Source organism: Zonotrichia leucophrys, chromosome Z (genome assembly GCF_028769735.1).
Source record: "Zonotrichia leucophrys gambelii isolate GWCS_2022_RI chromosome Z, RI_Zleu_2.0, whole genome shotgun sequence".
Taxonomy (NCBI): Eukaryota; Metazoa; Chordata; class Aves; order Passeriformes; family Passerellidae; genus Zonotrichia; species Zonotrichia leucophrys.
Window position 1 is genome coordinate 57,890,236 of NC_088200.1, and position 19,102 is coordinate 57,909,337.

At 39.6% G+C, this 19,102-nt stretch overlaps 1 protein-coding gene across 6 annotated transcripts in view; it reads right to left on the reverse strand.

The window, feature by feature from the left end:
- RNF38 (ring finger protein 38) overlaps positions 1–19,102 on the reverse strand; it is a 107,509-nt gene that overhangs the window by 46,723 nt on the left and 41,684 nt on the right. For 3 of the 6 annotated variants that reach the window (XM_064736260.1, XM_064736262.1, XM_064736261.1), the window contains one exon: positions 6,271–6,341. In XM_064736260.1, coding sequence (XP_064592330.1) covers positions 6,271–6,341 — 71 coding nt within the window. The other 3 variants (XM_064736263.1, XM_064736265.1, XM_064736264.1) reach the window with 3 other exon arrangements.

Genomic DNA, 19,102 nt, shown 5'->3' on the forward strand with positions numbered 1-19,102 from the left:
AGACTTCTATTAATCCTGTTCATCTTACCATTCTGCTCGCCCCACTCCACATGTGAAGAAGTTACCAGAAAATGCAGAAGGTCTGCTTCAAATACCACCCTCAAAAATCTCTTTCAAAATGCAAATACTATACATTCATAAACATCATCATGACTTCCAGTTCAATGAACTTCTGCGTAAATAATAACTAAGCTACTTGCTCTGAACAGCTACAATTTGAAATGGGTGTCCCCACTTAAGATCTCAATGCACAGGAGGTTTAAAAACACACTTCGTAAGGATAAAAGATATAACTTTACAGTTCAAGCATAAAAAAAAAGAAATTCCGTTTGTGTTGCTTAGAAATTAAGTCACATACACTAAAAAATACCGAATGCCCTAACATTTATGCTTGCTAAATCAGTGTTCCCTTAAACAGCTGTTGTTTCTACTAATTTAAGAGGATTACAGACACCTAGAGACGTCATTTTACTACACACCTAGAGACATCATTTTACTACACGGATGGGAGGACGTTCAGTGCTTCAGAAACACTTGCTACCGCCTTGCACATTAACGTGCCTGTCCTGAAGACAGCACACAGCAGTTCAGTCCCGGAAAGCCGGGTAATTTTCAGGTTCCAGTTCTGCCTTTTGCCAAAGCAGATAAAACAGCTTTAACAACGTCAGACAATTACATCCCTTCCCCAGCCCTCGTCCACCTCGCGGGCCGCCCACGTGGAAGGAGCTCGGGCTCCCCGTCGGCCCAGGCCACACGGCCTCCTTCACCCTCTACCTGTACGGGGGGCGGCCGGCGCCGCCGGGACATCGCGCCTTCCCCCGCCCGGCTGACGAGCCGCGGGCACCGGGCGGCGCCGGCGAGGCCCCGCCCCCCGCCGCTCCCCGCACCGGCACCTGCGGCCCCGCCGGTACCTGCGGCCCCGCCGCTTCCGCCGCGGCTCCCGCGGGGCTGCCCCGCCTCAACCTCGGGGCCGCCGCGGCCGCCCCGGGCCGGGCCCGACCCTTCCGCCAGCGCTTCCGGGAGCGCGGCCCCCGCCCCCCGGGCTGGTGACATCATTCCCCGCTGGCCGATGACGTCACACCACCGCCGGCGCGAGGCGTTCTTTGTCTGCGCCCGGTGCGGCCGCGGGCCCAACGCGCCTGCGCGCCGCGGTGACGGCGCGGCCCCCGCCCGGCCCCAGTTTAGTTTCGGTTTCACAGGATCGAGAGCGGAGAGCGCGGGGAGAGACCTCCGAGATCAGCCTGGGGCCGATCTTCATCTTGCCAACTAGACTGTGGCAATGGGTGCCACGTCCAGTGTTTCCTTAAACATCTTCCGCGACGGCGACCCCAGCGCCTCCCCGGGCAGCCCCTTTCAGTATCTGACCACCCGCTGAAGAAATCCTTCCTCACGTCCAGCCCGAGGCCTTGAGCTTGAGGCCACCTCCGCTTCTGTCGATTGAGGAGACCGACCCTCACCTAACTCTCGTGAGTCACTGGATAAACAGGATTTGCTGACGGTGCCACACGGGTACCGGCTCGGGATGCAGCCCTGATCAGCAAAGGCAGCAAACGGAGCCTCACTGAACTGATTTACTCGAGCTGTTCCTCTCAAATAATATACTACCGCCTTACTTTTCACCTTTCCAACCTCCCTGCACTCTCTACCTCAGCGTGATTAAAGTTTTTTCCCAACTCTAAACGAGGAAAACAAACATCTGCTGTAGGTATAAAGAACTAACGTTCTAAAGGAGATGACTCACTAGGCATGAAAGTGGTTGAAAATTGGGAAATGACATCCTTGCAGCTGCCAGAAGTGAAATGAAAAAGGCCTAAAGATGCTCAATAAACACAGACAGAATGAACTGGGACTAAGAGTGTGTGGGCATGCGGATGAAGAATGAATCTGACCTGTCCTAATTGGACAAGAAAATTTTCCAGTTTTGAGGGAACAATAGAATTTCCTCCTGATATTCCCATTTTTCTATGTACTGCCCCTCACACATTCCCCACAAGTGGTGCATGTGGTCCTATATAATACATCATATACAAATAAATGTGATGGGTCCTTCAAATACCTGAATTCATTAATCGCTGTTTGTTCAACTATATGTGAATTTCGTAGGCTGCACCATCCATGGAACAGAAAGCTGGTAATTTTTACTTTAGGATTAGAACTTAAAAATACTTCCCTTCTTGTGAAAACATCTTTTTAATGAGTTGACAGGCCTCTTTATTACAGACTGAGTAGCTCACGTCCATGACAATTTTGTTAAGACAGGCAAATGGGAGGAAGTCCATAGAAGCACAGAATTGTTAGGGTTAGAAGGGACCTCTGGAGATCACTCCATCCAATTCCCCTGTCAATGCAGGGTGACCTCGAGCAGGTGACACAAAATGTGTGTGGAAGATGCACCAACTATAGCTAGGAATTTTAAAGGTTAGAAATAGTAAAATAAATTATGTAACTATGTATTTCAGTTAAAAGTATTAAAAAGAAAAAAAATTCTTTACATACTGTGAAAGTAAAATAAATTACAATAAGCTAAAAAGGACAAAAGCAAAGTATAATTACCAACCCCTTAGTACTAGAAAAAAAAAATTCCAGGGGATTTTTTCCCAGAAAGTTCCCTGGAAAAAATTCCAGTGATTTTTTTTTTTGTCATTACTACTAGGTGGCCAATCTGGTTTTTAACTGTATGGAATAGGTAACTTGATGAGATCTGTGAAAAGGGATGTTGCAAGAGTAGTTAAGGGTTGCATCTTTGGATTTTCTTTTCCAAATGAGTCAGCATTCTTTAACAGAAGCACACCACTGATGAAACAGCCACCCAAGGGACAAAAAAGTATTTTAAAAGCTAAATAAACTTGGTATAATTGAAAGCCTCTGCAGGATGATATACTTGCAGAGTATATGGAGATATATCTCTAACCCTAGTAGGAATCCACTGCTTGAGCATTAAAGTGATATACTAAGGAATACCAGGTTCCTTCTTACAAGTATCTTTCCCTAAATGCTGTGCTCAATAAAGAGACTTATTCAGTTTTTATTTAATATTTCTACTTTAAAGCAAAAATCAAAGAAATGAAAAACATGAAAAAACAGTGCCCTGACTCATGCACTGAGGTTTAAAAGCTCCCACCACCAAAGCAACAATTATTTTAAAATAAATTTTAATTCTATTCACTTTACTACACCAAATAAAATGGGAAATGTATTTTATACTTATGCTATATTAGATTTCTTTGTAATACAAGAAGCACTGCTTTTGACGCTACAAAATGAGACAAGTTCACTTAATGCAGTGAGTCCACACATGAAAAATCTTACACTTTGGTTTTCTGCTGATGTCACTGAACATGAATTCAAGATTCTCATGTGCCAAGTCAACAAAATCAAGTAATTGGACTGGAAGCCTGGGAATTGTTTTCATTAAGATTGCAGCATTCCTTTAGCATGTGTGGTGTGGAACTTTTCTCATGCTGCTGTACAGAAAATGACATCTGGGCCTGTGGAGAAAATACTGTAAAATATGTGTGGATTACCAGTCAAATACTAACCTTTACATTCTTCTAAAATGCAAAAACTGGTTCTGCACAATCAGGCAAAAAGTAGTAAATTACTTTGCTGAAATATGCCTGTTGACTAATCAAATGTATGTCAAACTATTTTAAATGCATGCTTTCATAAAGTTTCCAGAATGAATATGAAAAGCCCCAACAATTAATACATTTGTAGATAAATTTATTAAATCCAGCATTTAGTATAATTTAAATTATATTCATACCAAAATAAATAGGTGGTATCTCTCAGTAACAGCAGAATAAATCAGAACCTGATTTTCAGAGTAATTCACAGTGGAAACTGTGACCAAAACTAACACAAGAATATAGGCATATGTGAATACAAGCAAGGAGTGAGAGGGGATTGCAACTGTGCCCTAGCACAGGCTACTTTAAGGAAGCATTACTTATAATTTTAAAAAAGTCTATCCATATACACAAATCCTTTGGAAAAAACCAACAAACCCCAATCAGTGGGCATACAGAGGGCAGTGAGCAAATGCTCAGAGTCCCAATGGACATCAGTGCCAAGTTGTGTCCCACGGGGATCTGTACCAGGACCAGTGTTATTCAATACTTTTATTAGTGAAACAGATGAAAGGATCGAGTGCACCCTCATCAAATTTAGGGATGACACCAAGCTGATGTGGTTGACACTCCTGAAAGACAGGATGCCATCAAGAGAGATCTGCACAAGAGAATGGTTCATTGTTTTTCCAGCAAGTGACTATTTTAATAAAGGAATGAACTAGAATTTTCTACAAAATCCATGTCAGACAGCTTCACATATTCTTACAGAAAAATCAACACCCTTACCAAATAAACCTGACACCTGAGGGAAAAACGTGTCTCTTAAACAGAGCCAAAACCACATTCTTTCTGCTTTTTATACTGGTCCTACTTAACTAAACTTTATAGTTGGAAGTTCTTTCTCAATTGGTGCAGAATCAACCCAAAGGAGAAAGACTGTTTTCTTCCACCATCTCTAAATATGCAAAAATTAACATCTGGCCTAATTCCTCTATTAACATGGAGGCAGGTGGTGTGCCAAACAACCACTCTCCTGAAATTTATACCAGCAAGCTGCCACACCCTTTCCTACTCCCCTGCCCCCAAACCAGTGAAGCAACTATCAAACAGATTTTCCAACAAGCTTTAAACAAGCTTTAATTGCCTTGATATGGCATAAAACTAAGGAAAGGCAATCAGTGTAACACAAGAAATGGTATTCCATGTAATGACTCACAAAAGGAAAATGGTTAGGCTGGTGCACTAGGATGGCTCTGAAATGAAATTTCCCCCACCCATTCCTCATCCAAGAATCTTCCAGTGCAGAGTATACGAGGCACAAAAAACAAAGCAGTAAATACTGTTGAATATAGCTAACCAGATTATCAAGTGGAAATTGAAAATAATGTTAGCCATGCTCTAGATAGCATGTTTGATCAGTATCTGTAGGATGAACCAGTAACCAAATCTAGGGTGGTACCTAAAAATAAAATTAAACTAAAACACTAAACCATACCAAAAAAAAAAAACAAACCAAAAAACCAACCCAACAAGAAACAAATACACACACACTCTAAATAAAAAAACAAACAAAACCCTGAACAAACAAACAAAAAATAAAACCAACAAAAAACACCCAAAAAACCCACACAAACAAAAAAAACCCCTAAAACGCCCACAAACAAAACAAAGAAACAAACAAAACACTCCCCATAAAACTAGAGGAAGGAGAGCAAGAGAGAAAAAAAAAGATAGTAAGGGAGTAGAACAGTAAAAGAAGCTCTTTCTGAACACAACTCTAGCTCTACAATAAGCTGGAACAACTATATAATTAACTTCTTCCAGAGTTTCAAAGCACAGTTATTAGTGTAGTTATTAAGGCAGTACCCCATAGGTTTTTTCATTTCCCAAGAAAAATGATTTACAATTTGACCAATACCCAGACATGTCAAGCCAAAAAGTTAGTTTACTATGAACGTGTCATACATGCATACAGTGTAAGATACATTACATGTTGAACTAAAGTTAATCAATTTGCAGTATTTACAGACAATAAAACTTAAGATAAAACCATCAACATCCAGTCTCACAAGGAGTTTGATGTCAAAACTACTCTTTTCTGCATGCCACACTTACAGCAGTGATCCAAGTATCACTGAACATTTAATACACAGTACTCTACTGACCCCCAAGCAAACTAATCTGCAAATATGCCAGAAAGGGTTAGAGAAACACATGCACACTACTAGACAGGTTGCTATTTTGAAGATGCACGAAAGAACAGAAGTCCTAACATGCAAAAGCTTCAATTCTCAATTCAAAAAGAGAAAAATTATGGCTACTGTGAAAAAAAAACAAAACAAAACAAAAAGCTTTGAACACTTAGCTAGGCTCTAATCTCTAAAGTCAGAAGAAACAAGACATACTACCTTATCTAGAAATTGGCAAAGTCATTGCCATTATTTATTAACTGAGGGTGTCAATATGGCAAAGAATACAAGCAAAAATAAAAATACAGTACTAAAGACAAATTTCTCATTAACTGTCTAAAAGATTGTCTGGAGAAAAATATGTATCTTACTATGACAGAGACAGTTCAAAAAGTAACTCTGAAAACTGCTATATCTGCAAAATAATAATGTTTGTGTAGTAAAAGCAATATATAAAAACCCTGCAATGCATATTCATCTTGTGAATGAAACATTCACATAAATCTCACCTTGTCACTGTCATCAGTACAAATGTGATCTTGATGGATTGTGTGGCATTGAAACGCTGTACCAATACTACCTGGAAAACAAGGAGGGAAGGGAGAAAAAAAAATAACTAAAATGATAACCCAAATTCTGTGAACACTAAAAATAAAGGTAAATATAGCAAATATAGCAAACTTTCTTTTCTCAAGATTTAGTTCTCAAGAAACAGCTAGGTTTGATAACAGAACAAGCATCAGAGACATTTTATAAGTGTGCCAATGTCTTCACATATATTTTTTAAGAATTTTAAACAGAATTAAATTATAGCTAGCTCATCAATCCAAAACAAACAAATGCACTAAAGTACATACAGGCATATAAAAATAAGGAGAAGCTATGCAATTCAAGTTCATATACTGTACTACCTGGTAACCACAAACCAGCAGCCTCATTCCAGCAATATATTAAGACCAAAAGAGGAGAATTCCAAGGTCAAAGTTTTAACTGTGTACAATTTTCTTGTAGTGGAATTTCTGCCTGCTTAATGTTTCTATACAAGTTTCTTTAAGCCTAGGAACAAAAGGGACAGTACACCCCTACAAAGGCTTACTCCAGTCCTGAGACTTCTGTCCAAAGAATATATGAAAATATTTCACAAAGCTTCTTTCTGACTTACCACTTCAGAAAAAATATTATTTTGCAATAGGAGTCATTGTACTGGCTTAAACAACAGTAATGCATGATCATACTGTGTATTTTTTGTAGGAAGAGAAGGCAAAGAAGAAATCACTATACAGTTGAAGTTTCAAGGTGAAAAAGGAAAAAAGAACTAGTTTTAAACTGTTTGAAATATGCAGTGCTCCCCTACCACTTGATTTAGACGTAAGCAAACTGCAAGTGTTTCACTATAAGCACTCCACATGTTTTCTTGAACTGGAATCAGCTCAAGCTCAAAAGCAAAGCAAGCTACAAAACTTAAGAGAACACAGTGTTAAAGGTAAAGGTTGATATCTTTCTGACCATTACACCACAGGCAGAATTGATGTAAAATACAACCTTTTGAATTGGTCTAAAATAAGGAAATAGCCAACAAAAAATAGGTAAATTCAGCCAAATTACAAAAAATACACATAAACTTGTTTCAGGCATCCACACATGTGGATAATGAAAGGAATTTCAAAAGGTTAAATTCCTAAGACTTACTCCCTAACAAATTAAAATTCATAAATGTGGCCCTTGCATTACAGGCTATATTATGTACTTTACAGACAGGCTTTTCACAAACCGTGATCGCATGCACCATCACAATGCTAAGCTGACTTTGTTCTAGCTATAACAGATACCAGCAGAAGCAACATAGCTCCAGTAGCAGAGCTTCCAGTTAGTTAATGCAACATAATAATCAGGGCAGCTCATCAGTTTTCATGATGCTATACCTTAAATTCTAACAATATTCACATTACCAAAAAAAAAATTCTAGCTTGGGTTTTATCTACATATTTCAGTCAAACTCAACTATTTTGCAGTTAGCAGAGAACCTGCTGAACCAATCTGTTCTGCAGTTAGCAGAGAATATGTCAATGTTTTCCTTTAAATTGCTTTTTTTTTTCTCTTAACAGGATTTTCATGGCCTTTATGACATATTTATTTCATTTGCAGTCAACTAATACCCTACAGTACAATAAGAAGATATAAGACACAATCCCTAACTGCAAGAAGTGAAGGCATTACACACATCCTGGCTGCTTTGCACCAGTGAGCTGGCTGACCTCACCAACAGCCTCACCAAAAGCTGCCTTTGGAAAAGGGTTTACATCAAAGACAGCATTGATAGTACAGTCCCTTGAATGGGCCAGCAGAGGTAACAGATCTGAAGACACTGACACAGCAGACTACCACCTAAAGGCTCTGCTTCATGACAGTGCAATCTATAATGTTGAGTTCAATGGTCAGGAAAGTGCTGTAGGACTTCTCTGATCTCAAAAATATTTTTTACATTTATACGCATAAAATATAAAAGCAGTTTTTAATAACTGAGTTATGTTTTTAAAGCATTGTCTTTCTGACCGATTGCACTGAGACAAACCTGAAGACAGGTTAATCACATTTCATCTACCTGCAAGGAAGATCACAGTCAGAATCTCAAAAGATGACCTCAGCAGGTCTCTAGTCTGTGCCAAAGACTTTTCAATTGTTGTTTAACCGTTAGAGATGCCCAAGGACTGAAAGGAACAAAAGCCAATTTGGATTGCACCGACTGCAGGGAGTAAATACAAACTCCATTAAACTGCCTTCATATCCCCAAATTGACAGGAATTTCAGACCAACTCAAGACCAACTGCAGTCCAGGGCTAGCTTACCCTAGGGCTACTACAATCAAAGCTTTAATTCTGACTGAAGAATTATCTCTGCAAAGCTGACTGAGAGTGGGGAAAATGCCATCAAGACTCCTACGTAAGGAGCAGAAGGCAGCACACAGGCCACTGCCCACAGCACCTTTCCAAATGCACTTCCTTGCTACTGTGTTCAGGAGATGCAACTGTGAGGTCTAATGCCCATCATTTTCTCAAACCTAATCCTAGTCTGAACTTCCTCTCTCCCACAAAGCAATTTCCATGCTGTGCAAGTAACAGGGCACTTTGTAACAGTCAGCTGGTTTTCTCAGACTCACAGCTTCCAATACCTGGGTGACAAAAGAGTAGCCTCAATTTATGCTGAGACACCACCAAAACACAGCAGGCATACGTGAAATCAGATCAGGCATCCCTTCACCATTACCAGTATCAGACAGGGTAGAGAGTAATGCGCTTCAATTGATGCACTATATATATAACATATACATATATATAACCTCTTTAAACACAGTTAAATTCTTTTGCATACCCTTCTTCAAATAAAGTGAGATACCAGCTTAGTACTATGACTTGCACTCCAGGAAAAATATCAATTCTTTTGGAACAGGCAAGAAAGAAAGACTGCTACACCTCCCAGTTACCATAGGAAAGGGGCTAATTTTTTTCTAAACTCCCACATTAAACTGAACAGCAAAAAGAATCTTCAGAATTTCATGGATTCTGTCTAACTTCTGCATTGTAATAAAGAGAATCAGTATCAGGTTTGAAAGGCCAGTGTCATGCTTGCCAATTTAAACCATCCAAACACACACAATGCTGGTCCAAAGGAAAAAGAGGTGTGAATTCAAATCTTTTAATTCAGAAACTTCAGTGCTACTGGAAGTATCTCACTGCTTAAGTGAATGATGCTGATTAATAAATTCACTGACTCTCCAGCATCAGTCTCATAAGAAATACCTGTACTATTAAACCTACTTTATCTAGAGGGAATCTCTTCAGTCTTACTAACTTGCATGAATCAGACAAGTTCTGGGCTAAGTGTTTGATTTGCAGACTAGAGTTTGGAAAGTAGGAAATGCATGGAAACAAAGTCTGAATTGGATCAACCTTAGACTCTTAATTAACTGCTCCCTTTAAAAAACCTGTGAGTTGAATGGCGTATATCTGGCGAGGTACAGCCTTGGATGGTTAGTCTATTTGAAAAGATACAAGGAAGGGAGATCTAGTTATCTGTGATCTTCCTCAACTTCCAACAAAATAATGCAAACCACTTCTGCAGATTATTATAATGTACTAGTCAACAATGTTCCTGGACCTGTGGCACATTATTTAGATTTTAGAAGCACCTTCTAAATCAAGAACCTTTCAAACTGCAACGAAGAACTTACTTAATGGGGTAAACAGAATACTTTGCTGTTACAACAGAAAAGTTAGTAGCTAGTTCAATAAAAGATACAGCTACTGAGGTTGGTCAAGTAGGAACAAGGCTGCAAATTAAGTATGTAATACTTTAAAACTTTTTTCTCTATGTGTGCAAATCTGACCACAAAGAAGAAACACGATACATTTATGCTAGCTGCATAGAATTCATACTAGGATAGCCATTCTTCCCCTCTTCCTTCCACTCCTTCTTTTATAAACTCCAACAAATTGAAATTCCCATGGATTTTCATCCACTTTACCTTAAGTTGATGAAAGAATCTATTACACTGTAGGAAGAGCTAATATTTTCAGTTGCATGGTATGGGACACAGCACTGATAATTTAAAGCAACTCCTCAGCATGGAGAATACCTATCTTAGGCGTTGTGATAAAACTCCAGAACACATTCTACCCAGGAAGCAGCCTAAAGCCACTAAAGCAGAAAAAAAAAAGGTTAAATGCCTCCTGAACTTCTCTCTTTCCTTTTCTCCTGCTTCTTCTACTTGTCAAGAAATACATGCTCTTGTCAAACTGCAACCAGCATAGGTTTGCTGGTGTTTTCTGAGTTCTGGTGTCCCCTTCCATATTCTGACTGAGTCAACCTTACTGGTTTTCCCCACTGTAATTCTCAGACAAGGAGTGCTGTCCTCAATTCCACACATCCAGTGAAAACTTAGATATCTAGTAATCATCAGGAAGCACGGTAACACTCTGCAAGAAAAGCTCTCTCAGCTTTTCTTTTTTCTGCAGCTTTCGGAGAAACACACAACATGCTTACTAACCAACAAGAAAATGGGATGAAAATGACAAAACTGAGAGTTCAAAACAAAATCTGGGCCTACATTATTTGCATATAAATTAAGTGCATCTTCCAGTCAAATGTCTGACTGTATGACACCTCCAAGACACTTCTAGAGAAAAGGAGAGCAACCTAAAGGGTTCTTTGTATTTTAAAACCTTGAAGTCTGACATATTATAACAATATCAGAGCTTAAAAAAAGAACAGATAAATTTACTTTAGTATAGCAAAAAGTCTGAATATGAGGCAGGCCTCAGCTTCATACACAAAACTCATCTAAAAATCAGAACTGAAGAAAACTTATCTATAAATCAGAACTGAAAAAAAGATCTTTTTACCTGAAGTTTCTGCTGTGTCTCTACAAGACGGCATAAACACTTTTACTTCAAGGAACATCTAATTTAAATTTACAGGTACAAACTGGACAGCTTACTCCAGTAACTGTCCACAAAATGGCCCTTATAGCAGCCATCTGAATATAACCCCATCCACATACTGTTTACCTTAGTGTTGAAAATGTTATATTATTTAGAAGTAGATATCAGTAGCTTGAATTGTTAGGATGCAAGCTGAACTTTATCTGAACTATAAGGCTATGTTGTGTAAGTCAAAGAGGTATTATAGTAAAACCTGGAGCTAAAAATCTGAACATTAATAATAGTTAGTAAAGAGAAACCTAGCGACTTAAATATTATTTTTAAATAAACAGTTAGAGTAGACAGCCCATAGATTGTGGTTTATGAACTGTAACAGCCATATTTCAACACGGACCATAAAACCGACAGAAACACCAAAACCAACCTAAGACCTAAGGTGTGAAGATGACTACAAGGCAACTACTTGGTAACAATGAATCGGTGAAGAGCAAGATCCCAGACCTTAACACTGCTATTTTTCCTGACTGTCACACAAGACATGCAATAAACTACCTAATGGAGATGAGAACAAAACTCATCTAAATTTCTTTAACACTATGCTTGCAAACACACTTATAGTAAGGGCCCCCTCACCTCATACAAGGAAGTACTGTGGCCTAGCAGTTGCCTTCTTCCTTCTCCATTAACTTTAGCCGCTACATGTTTTTTTAGGGAAGAATGAGGATAACTACACTTCAGATGGCCTGGTAATCCACAGAGTCAACCAGATAGTTTCATCCCCTCCACAGCAGTCTGGGACAAGGAGAGAGGCCACTGCTTTGGCAGCCACCCAACTTCATCTTGCAAGGTCTAAATTCTGAAAATATTTGCATATTTTTAAGCTAAACACATACCTGCAAAAAAAAAGAGTCACTTTCACACAATTAAGTGCCTGAAGGATTCAAATCACCAGCAATTTGCTTCCCCACATACCCTACAGCTCGAGTATCAAGTACATCAAAAGATTTCTTCCTGAACTAATAGTGCAGCATTACCAAATAACCAAAGACTCAATAACCACGAAGTATTCTAAAATTTGAGTTTTCATATCTTTACAGTGCACATAGAAAAGCAAGGAATGTTTTCCATAGGTTTATTGACAGCAGTGCTTTGCTCTGGGGATCATTTTCTCCTGCTTATTCAAGGAGCTGTTCAGCAAGAAATCATCTGGTGAAAAAATTTACAGCATCAATAAACCTTCAGGAAATCAGCTTAATGTAGAAATATTACTACACCCATAAACACAGTACCAATATTTTACTGGTGCTCTTAACACTCAAAAGTCAAGACACGAACTGTACCTGAAGAGGCTACACAGCCAAGCATCAACAAAATGTTAGCTAGGTGTTAAGTCTGGTTCCCAGTAGAAGGTCACTATTGGAGAAAAAGAACTATATAAATACAGCAAAAGTACTCTTTGTGTCAGATAAGCTATTTAGACGATTCCCTATCTGTTACCTTTGTATCCTCCTATTTCTGATGAACTAAGTTCATAAAAATCACACTGTTTCCAGCTGTCTCATGCAAGTGTCAAACATGAAAGACTGACAATAAATCAGGACCGGGAAATCATTTAAGAACTTTGTAACCAAAAAACCTGCATCAGATGACAGTTCAAGTCCACTGAGAAAATTCACTGCTCATTCATTAGGGTACAAACTAATTTCAAAGAATCATAGAGCCATTTGGATTTTAAGGAACCTTTAAATACCATCTAGTCTAGCTATCATTATACCAGGTTGCTCAAAACACTGTTCAACCTGCCTTTAATACTTTCTGTGATGGAATTTCTATAACTTCTCCACAAAATCCACGCGGACAACCAGCTCCAGTGTTTCTCCACCCTCATTGTTAACTTTCTTCCTTCTATCTTCCTTATATTCCGAAATCTACCTTCTTTCCATTTAAAACCACATACCACAGAGCTGGATGCAGTACAATAGATGGGGGTCTCAACAGAGTGCAGTAGAAGGAGCAGAACCATCTCGCTCGACCTGCTGGCCATGCTTCTCTTCCAACAGCTGAGGACATGGTTCTAAACCATGACTTGTAAACACACACTGCTGGCTCATGTGAATGTTAATCCACCAGTACACCCACAGTCTTTCTTTGCAGGGCTGCATTCAGTCAATTCATTCACCAGTCTCCATGGGAATGGGGAATCACACTCACTCAGAATCAGGACCTTGCACTTGGCTTTGTTAAACCCTCTGAGGTTCACATGGCTCAATGCTGTCTAGCGATGGATGGCATCCCTTTCATCAAGCCTGTCAACTGCACCACTCAGCATGGTGTCATCCACAACCTTGCTGAGGCTCTGCTCAATTATTTTATGCAATTGATTAAGGTATCAAAATGTACTTGTCCCAGTAGAGATCCCCAAGAGACACCAGCCATTACTGGTTTCCACATGGATACTGTTGACTGTAACTCTGGGACATGGCCAGCCAGCTTGTCTTACCCATCACACAGTATGTTGCAGTGTGCTGTAATGTCCCATTTTAGACTTCCAGGTGTGCCTATACCTCTTCCCCGTCGCCCCCTTGCTGAGTGAGTCCTGTCAATCAGGCTTAACATTCCAGCAAGGCGTCGTGTGGTTGGTCAAGTTCAAAGGATGCCCCTCAGGCCCAGAGGTCATTGGTCTGTCTAGGTGCCATCCTCTCCTGAGACCCCACCCCTCTCACCTGGTTGGTGGCTCACCTGTCCCCTCCCCTCCCCTGTCCCAGGAGCTTAAAAGGTGAATCAGGCCATGCAGTTGTGATTCTGTTGGAGCTGTTCCCAAGATTCAGACCTCTGTAATCATGGAATAAACCTCTGGATATAACCCTCCAGCTGAATCCATCTCCTTTTTCTCTTCACCATCGCCTGAAGCTTTCCTCCTGAGGTAAACGGAGTTCCTAACAAGCCTGGACTTGTTTAGTGCCCAGCTGCAACCACCAGCAAGCTAAAGGTGTCTCTGGGGTGATACACCACAGATGCTGCCTTTGGCCTGGCAGCGAGGGTCAGACTGGCCCAGGCACAATCTAACTGGTAATATTGGGATTCTTATTCTAATAACAGTACATTCATCAGATCCTACTCCCTCCAAATCAGCAACAAGAACACTGTGTGGGACCATACTGCAGGCTTTGCAGAAGTCCAGGGAGATATTTGTAGCTCTTCCTTGGTCTACTGAGACAGTCATGACTCCATCATAGAAGGCTGTGAGATTAGTCAGGCATGATTTGCCCTAGGTGAAGCCCTGCTGTCTCCAGGCACCTCCATGTCTTCCTTATGATTTGACATAGCTACCAGTAGCATCTGTTCTATGATATTGCTGGGCACAGAGGTGAGGTTGACTGGTCAGTAATTTCAGGGCCCTTCTTTTTACCCTTTTAAAAAGGGTGTGTTCAAAAGAAAGCCTGAAGTGCCTATGGGATTATTGATTTTAGGTACATGAATCTCAACCATCTCAACTGCTCTAAGGACATACAAAAATAACACCTATATATAATATAAGCCAACTTTTGTGGGGGAAAGGGAACCATTTTCTGAAAACTGACTTAGTCCCACAATCAGTACATGTTTCTTAAGGGGTAATCTACCTGTACACTCTGCAGATTATTCCATGCTGCTGCAGACAAGATGTACAGATTCAGAAGAGATTACTCCCATGGACATGGCACTCAGGTACTTGAACCAAGTGAACAAAACAATCACCAGTTCCTCCTCTCTAAGCTCTCATTCTCTTTAGATCTTCTCTCATGACAAAAGCATTCTGAGGTGATTTTCTGAAGAACTGACATAAATTTAAGTTTCAGCTTGAAATATATGACCTTTGCAGCTAAAGCACAAAAACACACTTCCTCTTAACTGCTGTACTGCAGGACTCTTAAAATACCCACCTAACAAAGAATACTTGAGACACAAAGCTTGATGCTTTAAAACACAGAGATTAAAGACAAGCAATGTTTTATTTTCCATTCTATTCTCCCCTGTGTACAGTAAGATTCACAGCTCTGGAGTTATCTCTGGGACATAACAAAAACAATTAATAGTTTATTAACAAGCTAAAAGGAAACGCCCTTTCTGCATTAAAATCCTGCAAGAGAAGGACACTATTGCTAAGAAACTCTGAACAACATCTCCAGTTTGTGGTGCCGGTCTCTGTGGCTGCTTTGCTTAGTAGCTAGTCACAGTTTCCTTGCTGTTCCCTGAAGGCTGTTTCATTAGGATTACTTCTATGCAAGTGTAGTCTAGTAAAGAACGCTCACAGCCTTCAATGCACAGTTACTGCCATTCCAGAGAGAACGTAACATTCATTTATAGACAAAGAGTGTAGTGAAACTCATCACAGAAAATAGTACTGAAGGACCAAAATATAGCAGTGCCTTTTCATAAGGAGCCTCTCCTCAAAGACATTCAGAATCTACTTAGAAAGAAGGAAACTTTTTGCCTCTTCTTGTTGTGTTTCAAAAGGAGGCAAACAGCAGTACCATAAGCCCAAAAGGCATCCACACACAGTTACTATAAAGCCTATGTAAACAGCTAGAAAAAGAGATAAAACAGGTATTTCAATAACTCAAGGCTGACTTGTACTGAAAGTAAATCAATTGTAGAACAAAGAATAAAACTGGCAAGCCACAAAGCATTTTAAAAAGATAAAATCTTTTAATCTTGTCCTGGAATTCAGTTTTCATCAACCACTGTGTGGGAGCTGAAGCAAGAGATGCAAATACCAAGCACAACTACATTACATTAAAGGCCCAGTATAAGCATAAAAGATCACACAGATATCCTCTATACTGTTCTATTTCCATCTTTATAGGATTTTGAATTACTGGTTTTGAAGATTCAGTTGTCTTGAATTTCTGTGCCTCCTGAATCGCAGTTATTTTTCAAAAGCTACCTGAAATTTCAAGCATTTGTTCTTCTTTATTTGTAACTACATTATTAAACTGATTTTCTTGAAATTAATCTTCTCTTGAGAATTTCATTTAGTCTCTAAAAAATAAAAAACTGCTTACAAAAACTTTCCGGATGCAATCAATAAAGGGCTTTCTATGGCTTACATTTATTGTTACCAGCATAAACCACCCATCATTACCACAAAAAAACTAAACAGGCATAGAAGTGTAATATTAACTCTGAACCTTGTTACCCCCTGCCTGTTTCTTGATGGTATCACTTATGAAATTTAGCATTAATCTGCAGAAAGGCTGTGGTAGTTGTTTGGTTGGGGTTTTCAGTTTTGATCAGGTTTTCCTAATAACAGCCTTAAAGCTCCCATCCAGCCTACCCTGGAGAAGCGAATGCTTCAGTGGTAAAAATAACGTTGGTACCAATTCTTGTAGTCTTTGACACAGACAGGAAAGAACAATGTCAGTGTAATCCCAGAAACGAAGTTTTAAATGCACCTCAATTATTTATTCTTTTGTCTTTTTTTTTCACTGTATATTCAATCTAACCATAAAGCAAAGGGTAATAAAGAGGTATTTCCTACTTAGGAACTGAATTTGCAAATATCTGTTTGAAACAGAATTAATTCTGAAAGCATTGTTAAAGGTGCATGATCAAGCAACCTCTAGGAAATTGTTTCAAACAACACAGAGCCCAAGCTCCCTCCAAAGACAGCTTATTTAATGAAATGTGAAAACCTCAACACAATCAAAACTGGTCTAAGAGAAAATCCAGAGAAGTGAGAGTTAAACAGTGCTCTGTTTCTGTGTATGAGCTCTCCACATCCCTCACCTCCCTGCAGCCCATTAAGTGTTTACAACTGCAACTTACATTAATAATCAGTAAGGAATTACTTGCCCCAACAAAATGAAAAAGTTAATTTACATTTGACAGGCCATGAAATAACTTTCTCTCTTCTGGTCTTTCTCGGTTTTGCTCCAATTAGTAAGCATTTGTCCCAGTCTTGTTTCAAAGAAAACCATGTTAACAATCAACACTCTATGTCTTTTTCTCATACATGCAGACTATAAGGCCATCAGAAGCCTGAGACACTACACCAACTTCTCAAAAAACTAATAGAAAATATTTAGTAATATTTCTGTCCCCTGAACAAAGCAAGCTATGACAATAACATAGAAGTTACTTTGGAGGAAAAGAACAGAAGGTCAACAGAACTCCTCTTTTAACCTAGCACTGCTTGTGGTAAATTATAATAGAGATTTTTTCCAGGCAACTTTCTCTGGGCAACAACAGACAGAACAAGAGGACACAGTCTCAAGCTGCGCCAAGGGAGATACAGGCTAGAATTAAGGAGGAAGTTTTTCCCAGAAAGAGTGGTCAAATGCACGAATCATCTGCCCAGGGAGCTGGTGGAGTCACCATCCCTCGATGTGTTTAAAAAAAGACTGGATGTGGCACTTGGTGCCATGATCTAGTTGAGGTATTAGAACATGGGTTGGACTTCATGATCTTAAAGGTCTCTTCCAACCTAGAAATTCTGTGATTCTGTGTTTTCAATCCCACAATATCACAGTTTTCCTCCCTTTCTGAATGTGTCCTGTCTCAAGCTGACAAGGCTTTTCTAAAGACAAACATTCTGAGGAACCTCAACTTGGTTTATCACAAGCAGCAGCATCATTATCATCAATAAGAAAAAGCTTCTGAGAAAATAAGAATAAAAATTGATATTTACATATCATCAAATGACGAATGGTTCTCTGAAAAAGTAGATTCTAAGTCTTTGGAGTAACATTCAGTAAGTAAATTACATTAAGCTTTACAGTAACAATAACAATTCTGTGCTAATTCTGTCATGGGGAACTCTTTGCAACTTGTTTTTGTGTACTCTGGCTTTTAAAACCAAGATGCACTACCGCTTACTATGTCCAATCTTGATATTCCTTTCCCAAGATGCCTAGGCATCTCCACAGCTCTCCCTCCATGTCATCACCTATATCTCACTTGCCTTTGTCCACACTCTATGCTTATTTTCAAAACCTTTTTCTTCTGCACTGCCTATCCTGAGGAAGGATATCAACTGGTATATAATCCCCAGTTTTAGTTCTGGTGCAAATGTGAGAGACAGTTATTAGAGGCATAACCAACAGGTAAAACTACAAGTAATTCAGCCAGCAATCAGGTATGCAGAAAGCATCAGGTTTCTTGCTTTCAGTTTCCAGCCTTTCAGAAATCTGGTTTCTATTTTGATGATTTTGAGTTTTAAAGGTTAATTTAAAAGGACATCCATAAGGAGAGTAAATCAGAACACTGGCATGGTGTTCAGTGAACAGGAGGTCAAGCCTGTGCCAAGTTTGAAATCTGAAAGGCATATTAGGTAACTAGAAATTTTTCAGTGAAGAAGTACTCTGACAAACTTACAGTTAAAACCTTTGCTCCCTGTCCTGTCACTACAAGCCTTGGCAGTAAATCTCTGTTTATACTTTTGAAAGGTCACAGTATGGTCTTCCCGGAGGACTTATCCAGACTGAACAAGCCCAACTCTCAGGCTGTCCTCCAAGGAGAGGTGCTTCAGCCCCCTGACCATTTTTGTGGCTGACCTCTGGACCCATTTCAATAGGTCCATGCCTTTTGTGTATGGAGGTCCCATGAACTGGGTGCAGAATTCCCACTGGGGTTCATAAAAGCAGAGAAGAGGGGCAAAATCACTTCAGGATACAATTCACTTCTTGAGCCAAAATGCATTTCTCTCTGTCCTGGACCCTGGAGATTGCAGAATGTATCTTCTATAGTCCTCCCAAATTTAACACAGGAAAAATTCTTTAGTTTATCCAGCAATACCAGCAGACAGAAAAACTCTTCTGAAAACAACCATATGCCCTAGGATAGAGGTGAAAACTTTCCAGGGTTAAATATGCTTATTTTTCAGTGTAAGAAGAACATCCACACTCCCCTATTGAGTATTTTT